The following is a 16,165-nucleotide window of genomic DNA, read 5'->3' as shown; positions in this document are numbered from 1 at the left end:
GAACAGATTTCAATCAAACTTGGATGGAGGATGGGTCTCTGCCCGGAATAGACTCCATTAACTTTTGGTGTGGATCCAGATAAAGGGACGGGCCAGGAACTTTTTGTTACTTTTCTTCATTCAAGGTCCCCATGAAATAGAAGGCGGAGTGATATTCGCTTCTACATAGGGAGGGACTTGATGAGGATATTGATTGGCATTTATAGTAGCCAATAGCTGTAGCGCTAAATGTGAATCACGCTGCCACTATGCAACTACATGTCAAAGTATCAGTAGTGGGATCAAACACAGCATCTGAGACCGATGGTTACCAATTTAAGGACAGAGAATACAGTATGGAGGTGGTTTTCTTTCTGGGTTTGTCTCCTGGCAACCTGAGACCTAATGTTAGTCAGGTAATAGGACCGCTAACGTTAGCTGCAAGACTTAACAAGCAGGCGATAACTGTCTAACAGCAGCCAAACTCTGTAAACCACCTCAGTTCTGGATTCCCTGTCATCGAACTGGCTGCAGTTGGTCTCAGAGTTCGTGTTTGGTCCCAACACCGGCCGTGTTCACGTGGAGCCCGGTACAGTTAGCCGTTGTTAGCAGTTACTATAGCAACAAGTAAAGCATCTGTTGATCAGGAAACTCCGTAAATCACTGAGGGTTCAGGCAGAGCAGCTGGAGGACATTAGAGGGAAAACCAGGAAACATTCACTGTCTCCATAAAATTTGATCCAGTTTCACCCAAATCAGTGAATAAAGTTCTAAATGAGTGTTTTTGTACAGTGATCTGTGAGGCCCACCCACAGAAACACTGAACCTGTTCAACCTGTTATTCTTCCACAGCCCAGTGGAGATTATGACTCCATCTGCAGTGTTTTGTTGTCCTCTGGTTGGCTGCTACACATCTGCTGAACTTAAATTATGGTTCAGCAGTTATGGGTGGTTTCAAATTTAGAGTGGTACAGGACTTTACAGTTTGATTTAAGATTTGACTTGATTGAATTAAAGGGGACTGTTGGGCCTTGGTAGAGGTATGCACTTTACTGAGTACCATTGTAGTTGTATTTTAAACTGGCCTGGTAACTACCTAAATGGCAGAATTAACCCTACTCATAAAAATAAGACCACATGCAGCTTTGAGATTTAGTTGGTCAGAACTGAGGACAAGTACGTCAGACAAACTCTCTGCACTGTTGTGTGTGTGCTACTGGCAGACGGTATGCGTTTGAACTGAGTGTTTCATGACTCCATAGGGAGCTGCAAACATCGGAGGACATCGAGTTTTAAAGGGACAAAGCAGTGTTTCCTGTGCAGCAGAGATGCAAACAGATTTGTTTGTGGAAGTTTGATGATGAGACGCTGGCATGAGACAGGACAGTGTCTGGTCAGGATCAAGCTGCTCCAGCTGACGGTTAGTCTGATGTGTGGACAAAGTGAGTTGTGGCAGAGTGTCGGGATGCGGCAGTCCACAAAGGCTGTTTGTTCAACCAACAATGTTTTATGTATGTGGTTAGTCTTTCATCAGCACACTCAGTATTCAATTTACATACTGTCTACTGATCCGGCACTGAATGTTAAGCTGTTTATGCTCTCTCAGCCACTTTATTCTGACACAGAGATGTGTGTGTGGAAAACTATGTGCGTGTGTGTGTCTTAGACAGATTGCTTTGCCCCCTCCGCCCCCTCCCCTGTGGTTGTGCAGTATTGTGTTCTGGTCGTAATGATGGGTTCTGTGCCTCCCAGTCTCCCTCCCAGCAGGACACACACATAAACGGGTCCTTCTCTGGGCAGCCATCCTGTATGTGTTGTTTTTTGTGATTGTGTGTGTGTGTGTGTGTATGTGTGTGTGTGTGTGTGTGCATATGTGTGCATCTTTGTGTGATTCTAAGAACATCATTTTCGGTGGTGCATGCTGATTGTGCCTCATACTGTGCGCGTGTCCAACCTATCAAGGTTCACATTGGCACGCTCGCTCTCTGTCTCTGTCTCTATCTCTCTCACTCCCTCCTTCGCGCCCACCTCTCCCTTTTTCCATCTATCTTTCCGTTCCCCTATTTCTCCTCCCCATATGACATTCCTGCTGTCCTCAGACAACTTCTCTACACTTCCCTTGTGCATATCAGCTATTCGATTTTACCAGGGGAGCCTCTCCTTTTTGCTATTGCAAATCGAAGCAGCCACACTTGAGAAAACAACAGTTCCTCTTGGAAAAACTTTGGGTTGCACACAACCCAAATGGTGTCTGTCATAAATAAAAATGTCATTTTAATGTCTGCCAATGTCTATCTACAAAAGAAAAGGAAACAGAGAGAGGTCTCTGTTGAGAGGAGAGAGAAAATAGGATGTTCCCCATTGAAAGTTAGATTGGAGTGGAATCACTTGTGTGCTTTGTCCGTGACTATTGTCATGATGCCTGGTCCACAGTGTCTTTGGCCTGTTAGGGTGCTTTCACACCTTGAAGCAATTTAAACAAACTGTTAAGTTTGCTCGTTTGGTGCAGTTTCTTTTAAATCAAAACTGTGGACCAAACTACTTTGAAGCTCTATCACATTTAATTAATACAATCTATTTCTAAGCATGGGAACTGTTGAGAAAGCCATTTCTGATGTATGTTAGGGACCTATTCTTCATGATCATATTACAGTACAGGATGCCCTATTTACATTCTCTAGCTGGCACTGTATTCGACTGGTTTTATCATTACCTCAGAAATAGGACTTTTATTGTTGCTATGGGTAATTGCAGATCTTCTTCAGAATCTTTGTTTTGTGGTGTACCTCAGGGGTCAGTCGTTGGCCTCCTGCTTATCTCCATTTAATATGTTTCCACTAGGACACTTAATCTGCAGATACATTAGTTTTCAATATTGTGTATCCAATGACACACAGTTTTATTTCTCTTTCCACCCCACCAGTAACAACCAATTACTCTCTCTCAGGGCATGCTTAAATAAAGTCCAAATCTGGCTGTAGAATAATTTCCTTCAATTTAATACAGACAAATCTGAAGTCCTTGTCATAGGTCCAGACACCAAAAGCAATCACATCTCACCACAAGGTGGTTCATTCTCTACCAGTATCACCTCTAGCTGTAGAAATCCTGGTGTAATTTATGATAATAATCCCAGATTCAATCAGCATGTTAAGATACTTCTCCAGTTATGCAGAATCTCTAAGATCTGTCTCCCAAGAGCCTGAAAACTGTTATTCATGCATTCATCACATCCCGTTTGGACTACTGTGAGTCACTCTACTCATGCTTACGCTAACAAAGCCTAAGTTAATTCAAAACACTGCTGCCACACTCCTCACAAATTCAAACAAAAAAGTGCATATAACCCGTTTTAGCTTCATTACACTGAATAGCTGAAAGTTTCATAATAGATTTTTTGATTTTAATCATCACTTTCAAGGCCCAGATGGAACTGGCCCCTGAGAACATCAATGAATGTTTAATACCATATGAGTCTAAGTGTAGCCTCGGTACCTCGGTTCCAACATCTAGACTGGAAAACAGGGTACCAGTCTAGATCTTCAAGATATCAGAAAAATGCATAAACTATGTGTTTTTTTCATTTTTTGCACAGGAACGTATAGCATTACCTGCTGTCAGTCACGAGAATTTGATTTACAGCTTGTAGGTCCATGTAGTGTGGGCAATGCAGGATGACAGTCGAATGAATGAGCTATCTGTCATGTTCACACTTCTTGGTTCATTTGGAATAAGACAGTGTGAACACAAAGTGGATCAGAATTACAAGTAATTTTCTTCATTCTGACTATTTGATGAGTTACTGTTAAGGAGCTCAGCAAGGCTATTATACAACACAACCTAAACTGCTGTGTAGTATCACAGTGTTGGAGTTGGGATAAATCATTCCTTCCCATGAATTGTGGAGAAAATAACCAGAATTTGATTTGTTGTTTTGTAAATACTTTAAGACATAATAAATATTGTACAATGTCATTCTGTGTAACTACACACACACACACACACACACACACACACACACACACACACACACACACACACACACACACACACACAGGCTGAAAAGTTTACTGAAGAAGTCTTTTTGCCATCCCAAAAAATGTCATCCCTCCCCACTCAAGTTCAAGTTTCTTGCTCTTGGTTTTTGAGGTGTGTCCCAGCTGATTGATCCCTGGGACAATCCATGTCGCAAATCTGAAATCCTTCATTGGTGACCTATACTTTACTTTGCCAGGTGAGAGTTAAGAGTAGAAATGCAAATATAAGTTGCATAAATAAAATGAAGCTGGCCCTAACATGATGCAAAACACATAACATGAAACACAATCCCCCAACTCCCCATTCCCAACCCTTCTGAAGTCTCCTGCATGATTCTCCTGCACCTCTGTACAGGTGGGAGCTATCTTATCTGATATATCCTTATCAAATTTACACCCTTGTAACTCTCATCAACAAAAGATTATTATCCTTCTCCCGGTAGTTGAGTAATGTGATGATGACACTTCTTGGCTTACAACCCTTCTCTGCTAGTGGTCTGATATGGGACATGCATTCTGTCATGGGCTGATTGAGACGTTTATCTTGACCCAGCATCTCTGGTAAAATTTCCTCCAGGAAACTCTCCATCCCCGGGGTCCCATAGCTCTCTGGGAAGCCATGGAAGTGGAGATTGAAGTGGCTGCTCCCGTTCTCCATGTCATCAAATGTAATTTTCATTTCCTTTTTTTGTGATGCCTTCTTGATTTTTCAACATTTCCGTCAGGATGGTGTTGGCGTCCTCCTCATTGCCGACTCTCTGCTTCTCAGGAAGGCTTGTAAAGGTAGATGGTGAAATGAATGCAGCAAAATATAGGGAAATCCTGGAGGACAACCTGATTCAGTCTGCAAGATAACTCGACTTGGGAGAAGATTTATTTTCCAGCAAGACAATGACCTGAAGCATACAGCGAAAGCTACACAGAAATGGTTTAAAGACAACAAGGTGAATGTTCTGGAGTGGCCGAGTCAAAGCCCAATATCAATCCAATAGAGAATTTGTGGTTGGACTTGAAAAGGTCCCACCTTCAAAGTTATGTCCACCAAATGTGCTTGTTTTTGTCACCGACAGGCTGAGGTTGTAATTCTAAGAGTCTGACAACATTACTGAAAAGTTTCCTACAGAGAGAGACATTTTTGTTCAATGAGAAGATCTGTTTTGATACCAGAAACACAATAGGTGAGTTGTTGTTGAGGTGAGGAAGACGACGGTGGAAACGTGAGTCAGGTTTGGAGAGAGGAAATTTGGAGTTTACTTCGAGGAACTGCCAGAAAAAATGTATTTCAAAAGTCATGACTGAATATTTAACTGATTTTGACAAACTTTCTGAGCGAGACTTCTCTGTTATTGGTAACAAGTTGCCCCAAAAGGATAATGTTGCAGACATTGCAGCCGTGTCGCAGCTTTCCAGCCGAGGCGATCTGCTGGACCAATTCTCAAACTTTGTATGTAGATATGGGCCCCAGGTTTAGAAATACTGGAATTCCCCTTTAACACATTGTTGTCTAGATGTGTTTCCTGGTTGATGAAGTGTTGGGTTCCTTATGGCATGAAGCTTTCTGCTTTTGTACCTGGTTACTATATTCACTAAAAACAGTAATGTGATATAACTGACCTTTACACCGCATCTTTCCCTCTTTTGTCCTCTCTTAGGTGTGTTGCCATCCTCAGCATCCATCTTCTCCTTCCCTCCCTCCCCCACTGACTGTGTTGAAGCTCATCGGGTGTGCTCCGCTGACCCCCGGTGTGAGGCACTGTACCGAGGCTTGGAGCTGTGTGCGGCTGATGCAGAGATGTCCCCACTTGGGGATCAGGCGGCTGCTGAGTGTCTGGAGAGACAGGATGCTTTGCTGACCAAACACCCCTCTCTGTCATCCTGTAAGTGTCAGCGCGGTTTCCGCAAGGAGGAGCAGTGTCTGCGCATATATTGGAGGGTTCGCCTGCTGCCAGGTCAGTCAGGCCTCTGTCGGGGCTGGGGTGTGAGGGAAATGCATGCAAGTATGATGGTGCATTTAACTGGGTCTCCTTCTTTCTATTCATTATTCTATTAAGGTACGGTCTGGACAGGTTGCCAGTTTATATTCATATACTCAAAGGTTCAAATGGCTGTGTCTAGTGACGAACCCATAGAGAATTACCTGCTCTGCCAGTTAGTTTCTTTCAGCTCACTGTTTTGCTGTGATGGCTCACGACTTTACTGTTGTTGGTTCAGTAGTATGTGACAGGCTTTTGTCTGTTGTACGTAGGGCTGGATCAGAATATTTGACTGTTCAGATGTTTGTTCATTGGATATTTTTTTTTTATATCAGATTGGGATATCCATTTTTGTTTGTTTTTTTAACAAAGGAGAAGTGCACAATATATTGTTATGTCACTAAAAATGCATACCGACGGCTACAGGTTTTCTCATACATTCATTTATTTTTGGCAGCCCACTACAATATCAAAATTGGAATTACATATTTTTTTCTATTCTCTCTCTCTCTCTCTCTCTATATATATATATATATATATATATATTATATTAAAGTATAGAAGTACATTTGGCATATCGTCACCTTCCTAAAATAATGGCCTAAGTCACTTTTTGGCCAAAATGATTTTTTTGCCTAAACTGTCTCCTCATGATGCTGGCCACCTCTAGTAAAATCCCCTACATCCTCAGTTGAACAGATCATGCGATCCTACCCCGTAGTATAATGGCCTATGTCAAAGGTCGTTTTATTTTGCCCAAGTCACAAGACAGAGTGACGTAGGCAATTTTAGCTTTAGCTTTTCAAGACATATCTTTACCCCAAGGGACTATGTAAATAGTCATCTATTGTCATAACCTTTCTGTGTGAAATGATTAATAAATATCATATACTCTATATTTGGTTCAGTTTTTTCTGTTTTTAAAAAACTTGAAAATATGACTTAGGCCATTATTTTAAGAGGGTGACGATATTTGCGACTCATAACATGTTGAACAGCAGCCAACAGCTGTGCAATGACATCAGCTATACTGATGTTCAAAGTGATGACAGAGAAGGTCAGGAGCAACCAAAGGTTGTTATATGCAGCTGATGGTCGGGCAAGTGCACAATAATTCAACAAAGTTTTAATCTCCCAAATTCTGTAGTAAAACCAATGGAGGCTGTGTGAAGTCATTTTGGTGAACGTTTCTTAATGTTTTTGTTTTTTGGTGCGACACTTTGTAGATGGTCCCTGCACACAGGAGTTTTGTGTTTGGCAACTTTATAAAACTCATAACACTGCTGACGACAGTCTACAGAGTATATTTGAAATGCTGAATCGAGCAATAACCATAACTAGAGATAAGGTAATGTAGCCTATTATTTCAAACAGTTTAGATAACGTAAAATAACACTTAAAGCTACTGAAGATATTTTGTGTGCCATCATTTGAAATGAATCATTTGATGGCTGTAGAACACCCCTTGTGCACCTTATATAAAAATATGCACAGGTGTACTGAGGAGCTTCAGTGTTTGGTGCCGTTTACAGATGAGGACAGACATCCAGTGAAACATCCTGAAGGTGATGAGAAAACCAGACCGTGGTCAGTGTGATGTCTATGTCAAAAACATGAGACTTTCTAGAAACAACTGTATGTCTACTCAATAACCCTCATCATCTTACCATCTTACTACTTTTACACAAATCTGGTAAATTTCTACTGTAACCATAAAATTGATCAGAATCCCAAACCAGCCTCATGTGGAAGTCAGGTCCAGTTAAAAATACCTGTTTCTGCTCACACACACACACGCAGAGTAACAGAAGCATATCCGGAGTGCTGGTGTGAAACGTGCATCAGTAAGTGAGCTAACACTAGCCAGCGGACACCTCCTCCCCTGTGGCCTATTAGTCAGCGGAGCATTAGTGTAATTACACACTCTTCAGTTCCTAACGCTGCTAGGCTGCTCTAGCGTGTCATTACCATAAATATATAGCCTCGAATAGGATTTACATACATAAACACTTTACATGCCATTACATTCTTGATTGAGTTTGTACTTTGGAGTGTGTTTAGATAATTTGCAGGAACAAACGCCTCATCCACTAGTCAATCAAGGCTCTGCTAATGGCTTTCACAACTGAACAAAAGCTGTCTTCAATAACATGAGCTCATGGTGACTTTGGGTTTGCCCTCCTGTCTCGCTTATCTTATCCTCATGTTGGCCACGTTAATGAGATTTAAATGACAGAGGGACTGTAACACAGGCTAGCACACTCATCCATGTTCTGACGCTGGTGATTGATGTCAATCTTCTCATTTCATTCTTCTGAAGAAAAGAAGTACATGAATTTCCAAAAGTGTTGAACTACGTCTTGAAATGTAAAAACAAACGTTTGTCATTGGTGTGGTGAAAATCTTCAGGGCTGCAGTTATTACAGACCTTTGTGTTAGCACTGAGAAATGTATGAAACTTTTCCATTAACATAACACATACCACAAAGGCACGACAGTGAGAACACATGCTGCTATGCTATTATAAAACTTACCACCATCACTGAAGTTATATTTAATTGATAAGCATAAAATGTGTTAATTTCATAGCCTTCCTGTACAATTCAGTTGGTTCTCATCAGATGTGAGACGCTGAGGGTGACAGATCACAGAGACTGTCTGTGAAATGACAGAGACAACCACCAATCAATGTGTGCACTTGTCCAATCTGGGCAAGCTGAACCACTCGGACTGTTTTTAGCTGCATTGATGGCAGTTGTGGTTCAGACATTCACTGACCCCAGAGGATAAATCCCAATGACTTTGGTGATTCCTTGACTTTTTAATTTAGTTCCACCACGAGATTGACATCTTGTCTCAACAAATATTTTATGGACTGCCATGAAATCTGATGCCAATTTTGTCCACAGATGTTCCTGACAGGAGGAATCCTAATCACTACAATGAGACTTTTTACATTTTATCACAGCAGGTTTAAGTTTTCACTTAGCTGGTAAAATATGTTAACATCTACTAGATTAATAAAACATGGTACAGACATTCATTCTTCCCAGACAGCCCTTTCTCACTACCAACACATCAAATACAGCAGTCTGGTCAGTGGCCTTATTTCGACCACAGAAGGTCTTTCTCAGGTAAAGTTAAGAAGTAAACATACACCTATATTAACAAACACCTGTATGTACTTTATCTAAAGGCTGTAACCGAGCTGGAGTCGATCGTGGCCGTTTTAGATGTTCCTGTTTCCACCGCACATTTCAGCAGCGTCCCAGAAGCCACTCTCTGCTTCTCTGCTCTGTAGAGAATATGCACAGTCTATTTTTGATGTAAGCGGACTGCAGCCACGTCAATCAGCACAGAGCACATTGAAACCAGGCAGGAAGTCAGACAGCGGAACGGCATAGTGCATCCGGTCAATTTTCTGTATAAAACACCCGGTGCAGACTCGGGCTCTACAGCACCACAAAGTCAGAAAAAATCACGATAAACACTACTATACAATACTACAATACACTATTAACTACATAGAAGACTCAACCACAGTAGAAGCACTCTCTGCACTAAAGAAGACACGTGGAGGCTAACATCCTTAATCAACAAAGGGCTGTTTTACCTCAGGGACCTCTGTGCACCGCTGGGAACGCAGGGGGACGCCTTTGTTCTTCTAATTAGTTTTTGTGAAGCAAATGTCAATTCAGTAGAGTGAACTGTCAGAAAATCCACCGCTCAACTTAATTTAGAGATAGAATAACATATTTCACTGAGTGGTTCACTTTGCACACAGAGCAGCTTGACAATGAGTCAAGTACTGATTTATGACTGCATGATTGTTTTGGGAGATCGGAACATACTGTACATGTTTACAACTCAGATGACTCATGTTTACAGCCATGTTCTTCTCATCATTGGCGGATTTTCCACCACTGTCTTATCTCTTTTCACTGTCACCATCTATGGTTACTTCATTTAATTTGTTCCTTCCACTTTACTGTGGGTCACTCATTTGTTGGTCAATTTTTTTGTTCCTTTTGTCCAGGGGAGGATGAGCTGGAAATATCTCCCTATGATGACACACTAATGGATACTCGCATGGCCTCCTTAGTGGCAGGTAAAACACACTCTGACACACACACAATCATTTGTTATGATTAGGTAGTTAACAAGGCCGTAGCTACCATTGAGGCCACTGAGGTCATATCCTCTGTATTTTTCTCTGGGTCTTGTCCTATCTATCTATCTATCTATCTATCTATCTATCTATCTATCTATCTATCTATCTATCTATCTATCTATCTATCTATCTATCTATCTATCTATCTATCTATCTATCTATCTATCTATCTATCTATCTATCTATCTATCTATCTATCTATCTATCTATCTATCTATCTTATTTTTAGCACATGAATAAGTTTAAATAAGTTTGATACATTTAAGTCAAAATTGCCCATATTTGTGCATAGATGCATAGATTTATACTATAGTCCTCAAACTTTTCTCGACGTATTGGCGGGGGTGGGGGGCAGGACCTCAGTATTTCTAAAATTCTGGCTATGGCCCTGGTAGTTAAGGTCAGTGTCCCTCACTGCAGTATCCAATGACAGTCAGCTCTGGGGGAACTGGAGCACCTGGAGCATAGCCATGCAAACAAGGGGAGAACATGCAATACAGTGCACAGAAAGACCCTGCCTGGCCTGGATCCAAACCCTGGACATCTTGCTCTGAGGGAACAGTGCCAACCACTGTGCCACGGTGCTGCTCTGTAGTGACCAGCTCTTTTCATTTTCATTTCATTTTACTTTTCTTTCTGTCTCAGAACCTATTTACCTATTTTCATATTGCTGGTGGTGGATAACCTGGGCCAGATTAGCAAGGTCTACTAGACATGCTGTTTCATTTCGTTCTAAAGTTTATGATTTGTTAGCTTGCTTGTTTTTTTAGTTGTTGGGCCAGAGAAGAATGGAATTCTTTGAAATTACTCCCAATATAAAATCAATAATTACCTCAACATGATTATATAATAATATTCTGCTATTTTCGAACAAGCAGTCGATAAATAGCTAAGTTCTTTAAAAAATTTCAAGGAAACTTCCAACTGGTTTCTGTAGAACTTCTGCTGTTCATGACATTTTAATTTACAACACACACCTATGTGTTTATAGTTACGTGTAAAAAGAAATTACATTTAGTAAAGAAATATTCCAAAATTGGACTGATCTGCTGAGATGAGACGGAAACTAGTTGCCAAATAAGCTGCAATAAATCACTTCAATTAAGTGTCCTGCTGAGGGGAAGTTAGAGTCTTGTTGTGAATTCAAATGTCATAATCAGCAGCTATTTATGAACTGCTTGTTGGAAAATAGCAGAATATTATGATTAAATCATGTTAGGTTAATTTTCTATGCATTTTGAGGTCATTATTGTGGTCATTTCAAATAAGTGACTTGGTTAATACCACCTACTTATCATAAAATGTCCAGACCTGTAAAAACAAGTGTTACCTAAACTCAGAGTTTGTGAACTTTGACCCCTGACTGTATGGAAATACATTTTCTGCCTTTCCCTTTTTTGTACTCGCTGTGTACGCATAAAACCTATCATCCTTTCCTCCTGCTGCAATTCACAGATTAATAGAAGAGATGTAGTTTTTTGAGCAAATATAATACGAAGATTGGCTTCCATTTGTCCATTTCTCTGCACACTCACAGGTGTTTGGCTAATTCAACTTTTATCGTTCCTCAGCCTCGTCTTTCATGCAGCTGGATGGTGAGAACCAGTGCCTGAAGGCAGCACAGGACTGCGGCCTGTACGAGAAGTGTGGTTCTCTGCGATCAGAGTATGTGCTGGCCTGCACCAAACGGGTGCCCGGGACCGACAGATGCAACCAGCACAAGTGCCACCGGGCCCTGCGGCGCTTCCTGGAGCGAGTGCCTGAGGAGTACAGCCTGGGTGTCCTGTTCTGCCCCTGCACCAACACACTGTGTGGTGAGAGGAGGAGGAAAACCATTGTACCCTCCTGCTCCTACCAGGACATGGAGGGTCTGCAACCTAACTGTCTCCATCAACAGAGCTTCTGCCGCCGAGATGACCTCTGCAGGTAAGACATGAAGGGTAGTTATAACTCTGGAATATAGAGGTGCACAAAATGAACTATACACTATACACAAGGTTCCAGTGGGGGTTCTAAAAATACCTAACCCCAACCTTAACTAACATTAGGGCGGGGATAGAGAGTAGGATAATAGCCAAATGCGTGAGAGAGAGAGAGAGAGAGAGAGAGAGAGAGAGAGAGAGAGAGAGAGAGAGAGAGAGAGAGAGAGCCTGTCAATTTACACCTGGCATTAAATGTGTCTCGAGTGGCAGGATCTCACTTCACTTCTTTGCTGTATATTCAAATATTTTTACACAAAGAAAGAAATATCTTCATGTATAACATTTGACAAATGAAGTATTGTATAGAGCTTTTCTCAAAGTTCAAACAGTGTCTCTGGACGCAACAAGTCTCAAAACTGAATGTTTTTTCAGGGACTATGGTGACTTTTTCCACTTTGTTCTCCAAAGAACAAACAAAATAAAATACTGTTTCATTGTGGGAACATGTGTGGGGTCAACTTTTTATTCTGCTTACGTGTCAAGTGCAGCGCATCACATACAGAACATTTCCGGACCTTTGCCCTTCAAAATAAGAGTCTCGGATATACCAGTGTAAACTGTGTAAAAGCATATAAGAGGAACTTAAATATATCCAGACCATTACAGTACAGGTCACCCAAAAAAAATAGCTTACATGAGTATTATTTACGTTAAAGACACAAATAACACAGGTAAGAACAACATGTTCTGCTAGCAGACCTGATGCTGCTGATTGGGGGCCACTGAACACTTGGACAGTTCCTCAAAAAAGCAGGGTCTCGCAGGGGCTGTTTTCTCTCTCTCACACCTGTTAGACAATTATTTATTTATCTCCACCCCTGATGTTGCTTATTTTATAGACCCCCACAAAGCTCAGGTTATAACTGTGACAGATTGTAATTATGACTCAATGCCAGAATCACATCCGCATGTGTGTCGAAGGTCAGCGTAAAAAAAGGTCAAAGTTAAATTTAGCTGAACTGTGGCTGCAAGAAAATCAACATAAGGAGCAGCATAATGGCTCAGGAAGCTTCCCCAAAAAGCCACACTCTTCATTGGAAATAATGGCCTTCTCCATGTCTAACTTGTGCTTCTGATGTGAAAGCTCTGTAACCAGAAACATGCTATCTAGAGAGGAACATGCTAGCCAGCCACAGTAGCTGAAAATATTAAACTTAGTCTCCTGTCTTATGACTGAATGCCCACTGTGACATAGTTTCCTCAGAGAGCTGCACTGTGAGGACTGGTTTGCTTTCGGTCCAATTAATAAATTAATGTGCCAAAGCTGAACGAAGAGAATAGATTTTTGCATTGCGATAAATATTGCGTTGCAATGAATATATTTTGCCAGAACGTTGCTAATTTAAATGATGGTGGAGAAGGCTGAAGTGGGTCCAGAGCAAAAGATCAAGAAGAAAGTAATAATTAAAGTACTAAAAAGCACCAAAACAAATTTTTATTAAAAAACATTGGTATTGGACTTAAACTCCAACGTTCACATCCAGATTTCCTGCCCACTTCTTGTGTTTGATGTTGTGTTGTTATTTGTGTTGTTGCCAGGTCCAGACTGGCTGATTTCCTTAATAACTGCCAGCCATCTCCTCTGACGGCCAGCGGCTGTCTGAAAGACTCAGCAGGCCTGTGCCTCCGAGCCTACGCTGGACTCATCGGTACGGGATGCAGGGGGGAGGGGGATGGGTAAAGATGAGTAGTTGAATTACATAAAAAAGAAGGCAGTATTAAACCTTCACAACTTCCAGGATAGGATGTTTTTGCATGTTATCAAGTTTGTGTCTAGGATATTTTAGAAATCTGAATACAGATTTCCCTGAAATTTGGCCCATAGAGAGGCCTTAAAAGAACTTATAGATTACTGACTAGTGATTTAGATTTCTGGTCAACATTTAAAAACTAGGCACCATAAAAAAATTGCATCTACCAGGTAGCCAAATTCATTCCAACTGTTTTTGAATTATAGAGAGAAAGAATTAAAAAACGTATTTAAAGCTTATGGAATTTGATTAAGTGGAAAATTGCCTAGCAAGCACAAACAAATCTAAACAAAACAAACAAACAAAAGAAAAACTGGTTACTTACGTGAAAGTTAAGATTTCAGAGCATGCAAGGACAGATTTGGAGCACAGAAGAAGAGCAAGAGAGGACAGAACAATGAACACAGCTGATGTAAGGGCTTCCTCTATGACCTGTCAAATCGTCTCAAATCCAACCTGCCAGCAGAGCAGTCACTGCTGCCTCTGACCTGAAAGCAAAGCAACATCCTGTCCGACCCCAGAGCACCTCACAGCAGGCTTTTCATTTATCTCCAAGACCCTAGGCAGGGTTATTTGGATAAATAAATAAATAAACAAATAAATAAATAAATATTCAGGCGCGTGCACAATAAATCAATATTTTGAATTGCGCTATCAATTCTAGGCCTACTACCTACATCTGTTGCCTGTATAGCTTACAGCATTTCAGATAAACAACCCTGACCAATTTGGTGCCCAAGGCAAGATTTTAGCCGGTGCCATCACACACCAATCACGTTCATACACTCACACAGAAAATGCATTACTTTATGTCGATTTTCTTTATTGTAGAAATAACACAGTATTAAAGAAACTATAGCATAAAACGAAATATAAATACAATATAAATACGACTATTGCACAAAAAAAACTATATTACAGGAAACACATTGCAATATGTATAATGCAGACATCTGTTGAGAGACCACATGATTTACTCTAATGATGAAAAGTCCACTGAGACGTTCTTGCCCCATAGAAGATCTCAGATAGGTTTTAATGGGTTTGAGCCCAGCTGTGCTGACATGGAAGGGACAGTAGAAGCTGATGCTGCATCGTTGGTCTTGTCTGAGGTGAGGGGGACAGGAGCGCTTGCTGCTACATCGCTGGAAGGCGCTGGGGTGGAGGTGTCAGCAGGTGGCCGAGGATCCACAGGCATGGGAACAAAATTATTATGGTGGTACTGCTGGTGGGCTCATGGCACTGGAGAGTGGAGCTTGATCTGCAGAGGTGTATGCCTTGAGGCTGAGGTGGAGGAGGCTGGGCGGCGGTGGTGCTGGTTGTGGTTGTGGAGAATGGAGAGAAGACCGGTGTTCTTAAGCTGAGACTGATGAGTAGATGAGCTGCAGGTGTGTGAGGAAGAGGAGCTCCAGCTACGAGGAAAGCCACTGCCAGCCTCTGCAAAATCACCTCAACCACACACAGTTCAAGATTATTTAAATAAAGAAAAAATATTTCAAAATGCATCTGAAGAAAGCAGAGGAGTATATGTGACCGCTGGGTGTTACATTACATTAATAAATAAAGCTGCTGATGGTGAAACCAGCCAATAATAGAACCTAAGCCACATTATAGGCAGTGGTGGAAGAAGTATTCAGATCCTTTACTTAATTAAAATACTGGTTTTGCCCCTCTGACTGATATATTATTATATATGACATAATAAGATTATTATTATTCTTGTCCGTTGTCGCTGTTGGAGGCGGAGCTAGTTTGAACTACTTAATCTGCAGTTCTATAGTTCTATGTACAGGGACATCAGATGAATCTGAGGGGTCGTCAGAGGATTAATGGGAGAGGGAAAAGAAAAAACAAAGTTCTGATCTGTTTTTAATTTTTGGACTTTTTCTCTAACCTTTGGTTTTTGGTGAGATATTGGATCATTTAAACATTTACTGAAGTTTTGAGCGGAAATTCACTATTTGGTGCACAAAGTGTTACATTTTAAAAGCTTGTTACATTATCCACTGTGTAAAATCTTAATTTTAAGTAACTAGTAACTAATGCTGTTAAATAAAAGTAGTAGAGTAGAAAGTACAATATTTCTCTCTGAAATGTCTGAATGTCAAAAATAATAATAATAAAATATTTAAAATCCCCAGTGGTAAATGAAATCCTCCTACCCCCTTTTTCTTTGGACAGGAAAAATGACAGGGAGAGGATTGACACATGCACTGCTTGTGTCTGCTTGATGGGTTACACATGAACTGTCTGAAAATGAGGGAGTAGGCTG

General features: G+C 41.0%; 1 protein-coding gene across 1 annotated transcript in view; it reads left to right on the top strand.

The window, feature by feature from the left end:
- LOC141013546 (GDNF family receptor alpha-4-like) overlaps nt 1–16,165 on the top strand; it is a 52,392-nt gene that overhangs the window by 21,842 nt on the left and 14,385 nt on the right. The window contains exons 3-6 of the mRNA XM_073487300.1: nt 5,669–5,965; nt 10,026–10,097; nt 11,732–12,086; nt 13,682–13,791. Of these exons, the coding sequence (XP_073343401.1) occupies nt 5,669–5,965; nt 10,026–10,097; nt 11,732–12,086; nt 13,682–13,791 (834 nt within the window). The remainder of the gene's footprint in view (nt 1–5,668; nt 5,966–10,025; nt 10,098–11,731; nt 12,087–13,681; nt 13,792–16,165) is intronic.

The sequence above is a fragment of the Pagrus major genome, chromosome 18, assembly GCF_040436345.1.
Source record: "Pagrus major chromosome 18, Pma_NU_1.0".
NCBI classification, from domain to species: Eukaryota; Metazoa; Chordata; class Actinopteri; order Spariformes; family Sparidae; genus Pagrus; species Pagrus major.
The sequence above is the reverse complement of the archived record's forward strand: the minus strand, read 5'-3'. Positions and strand labels throughout refer to the sequence as shown.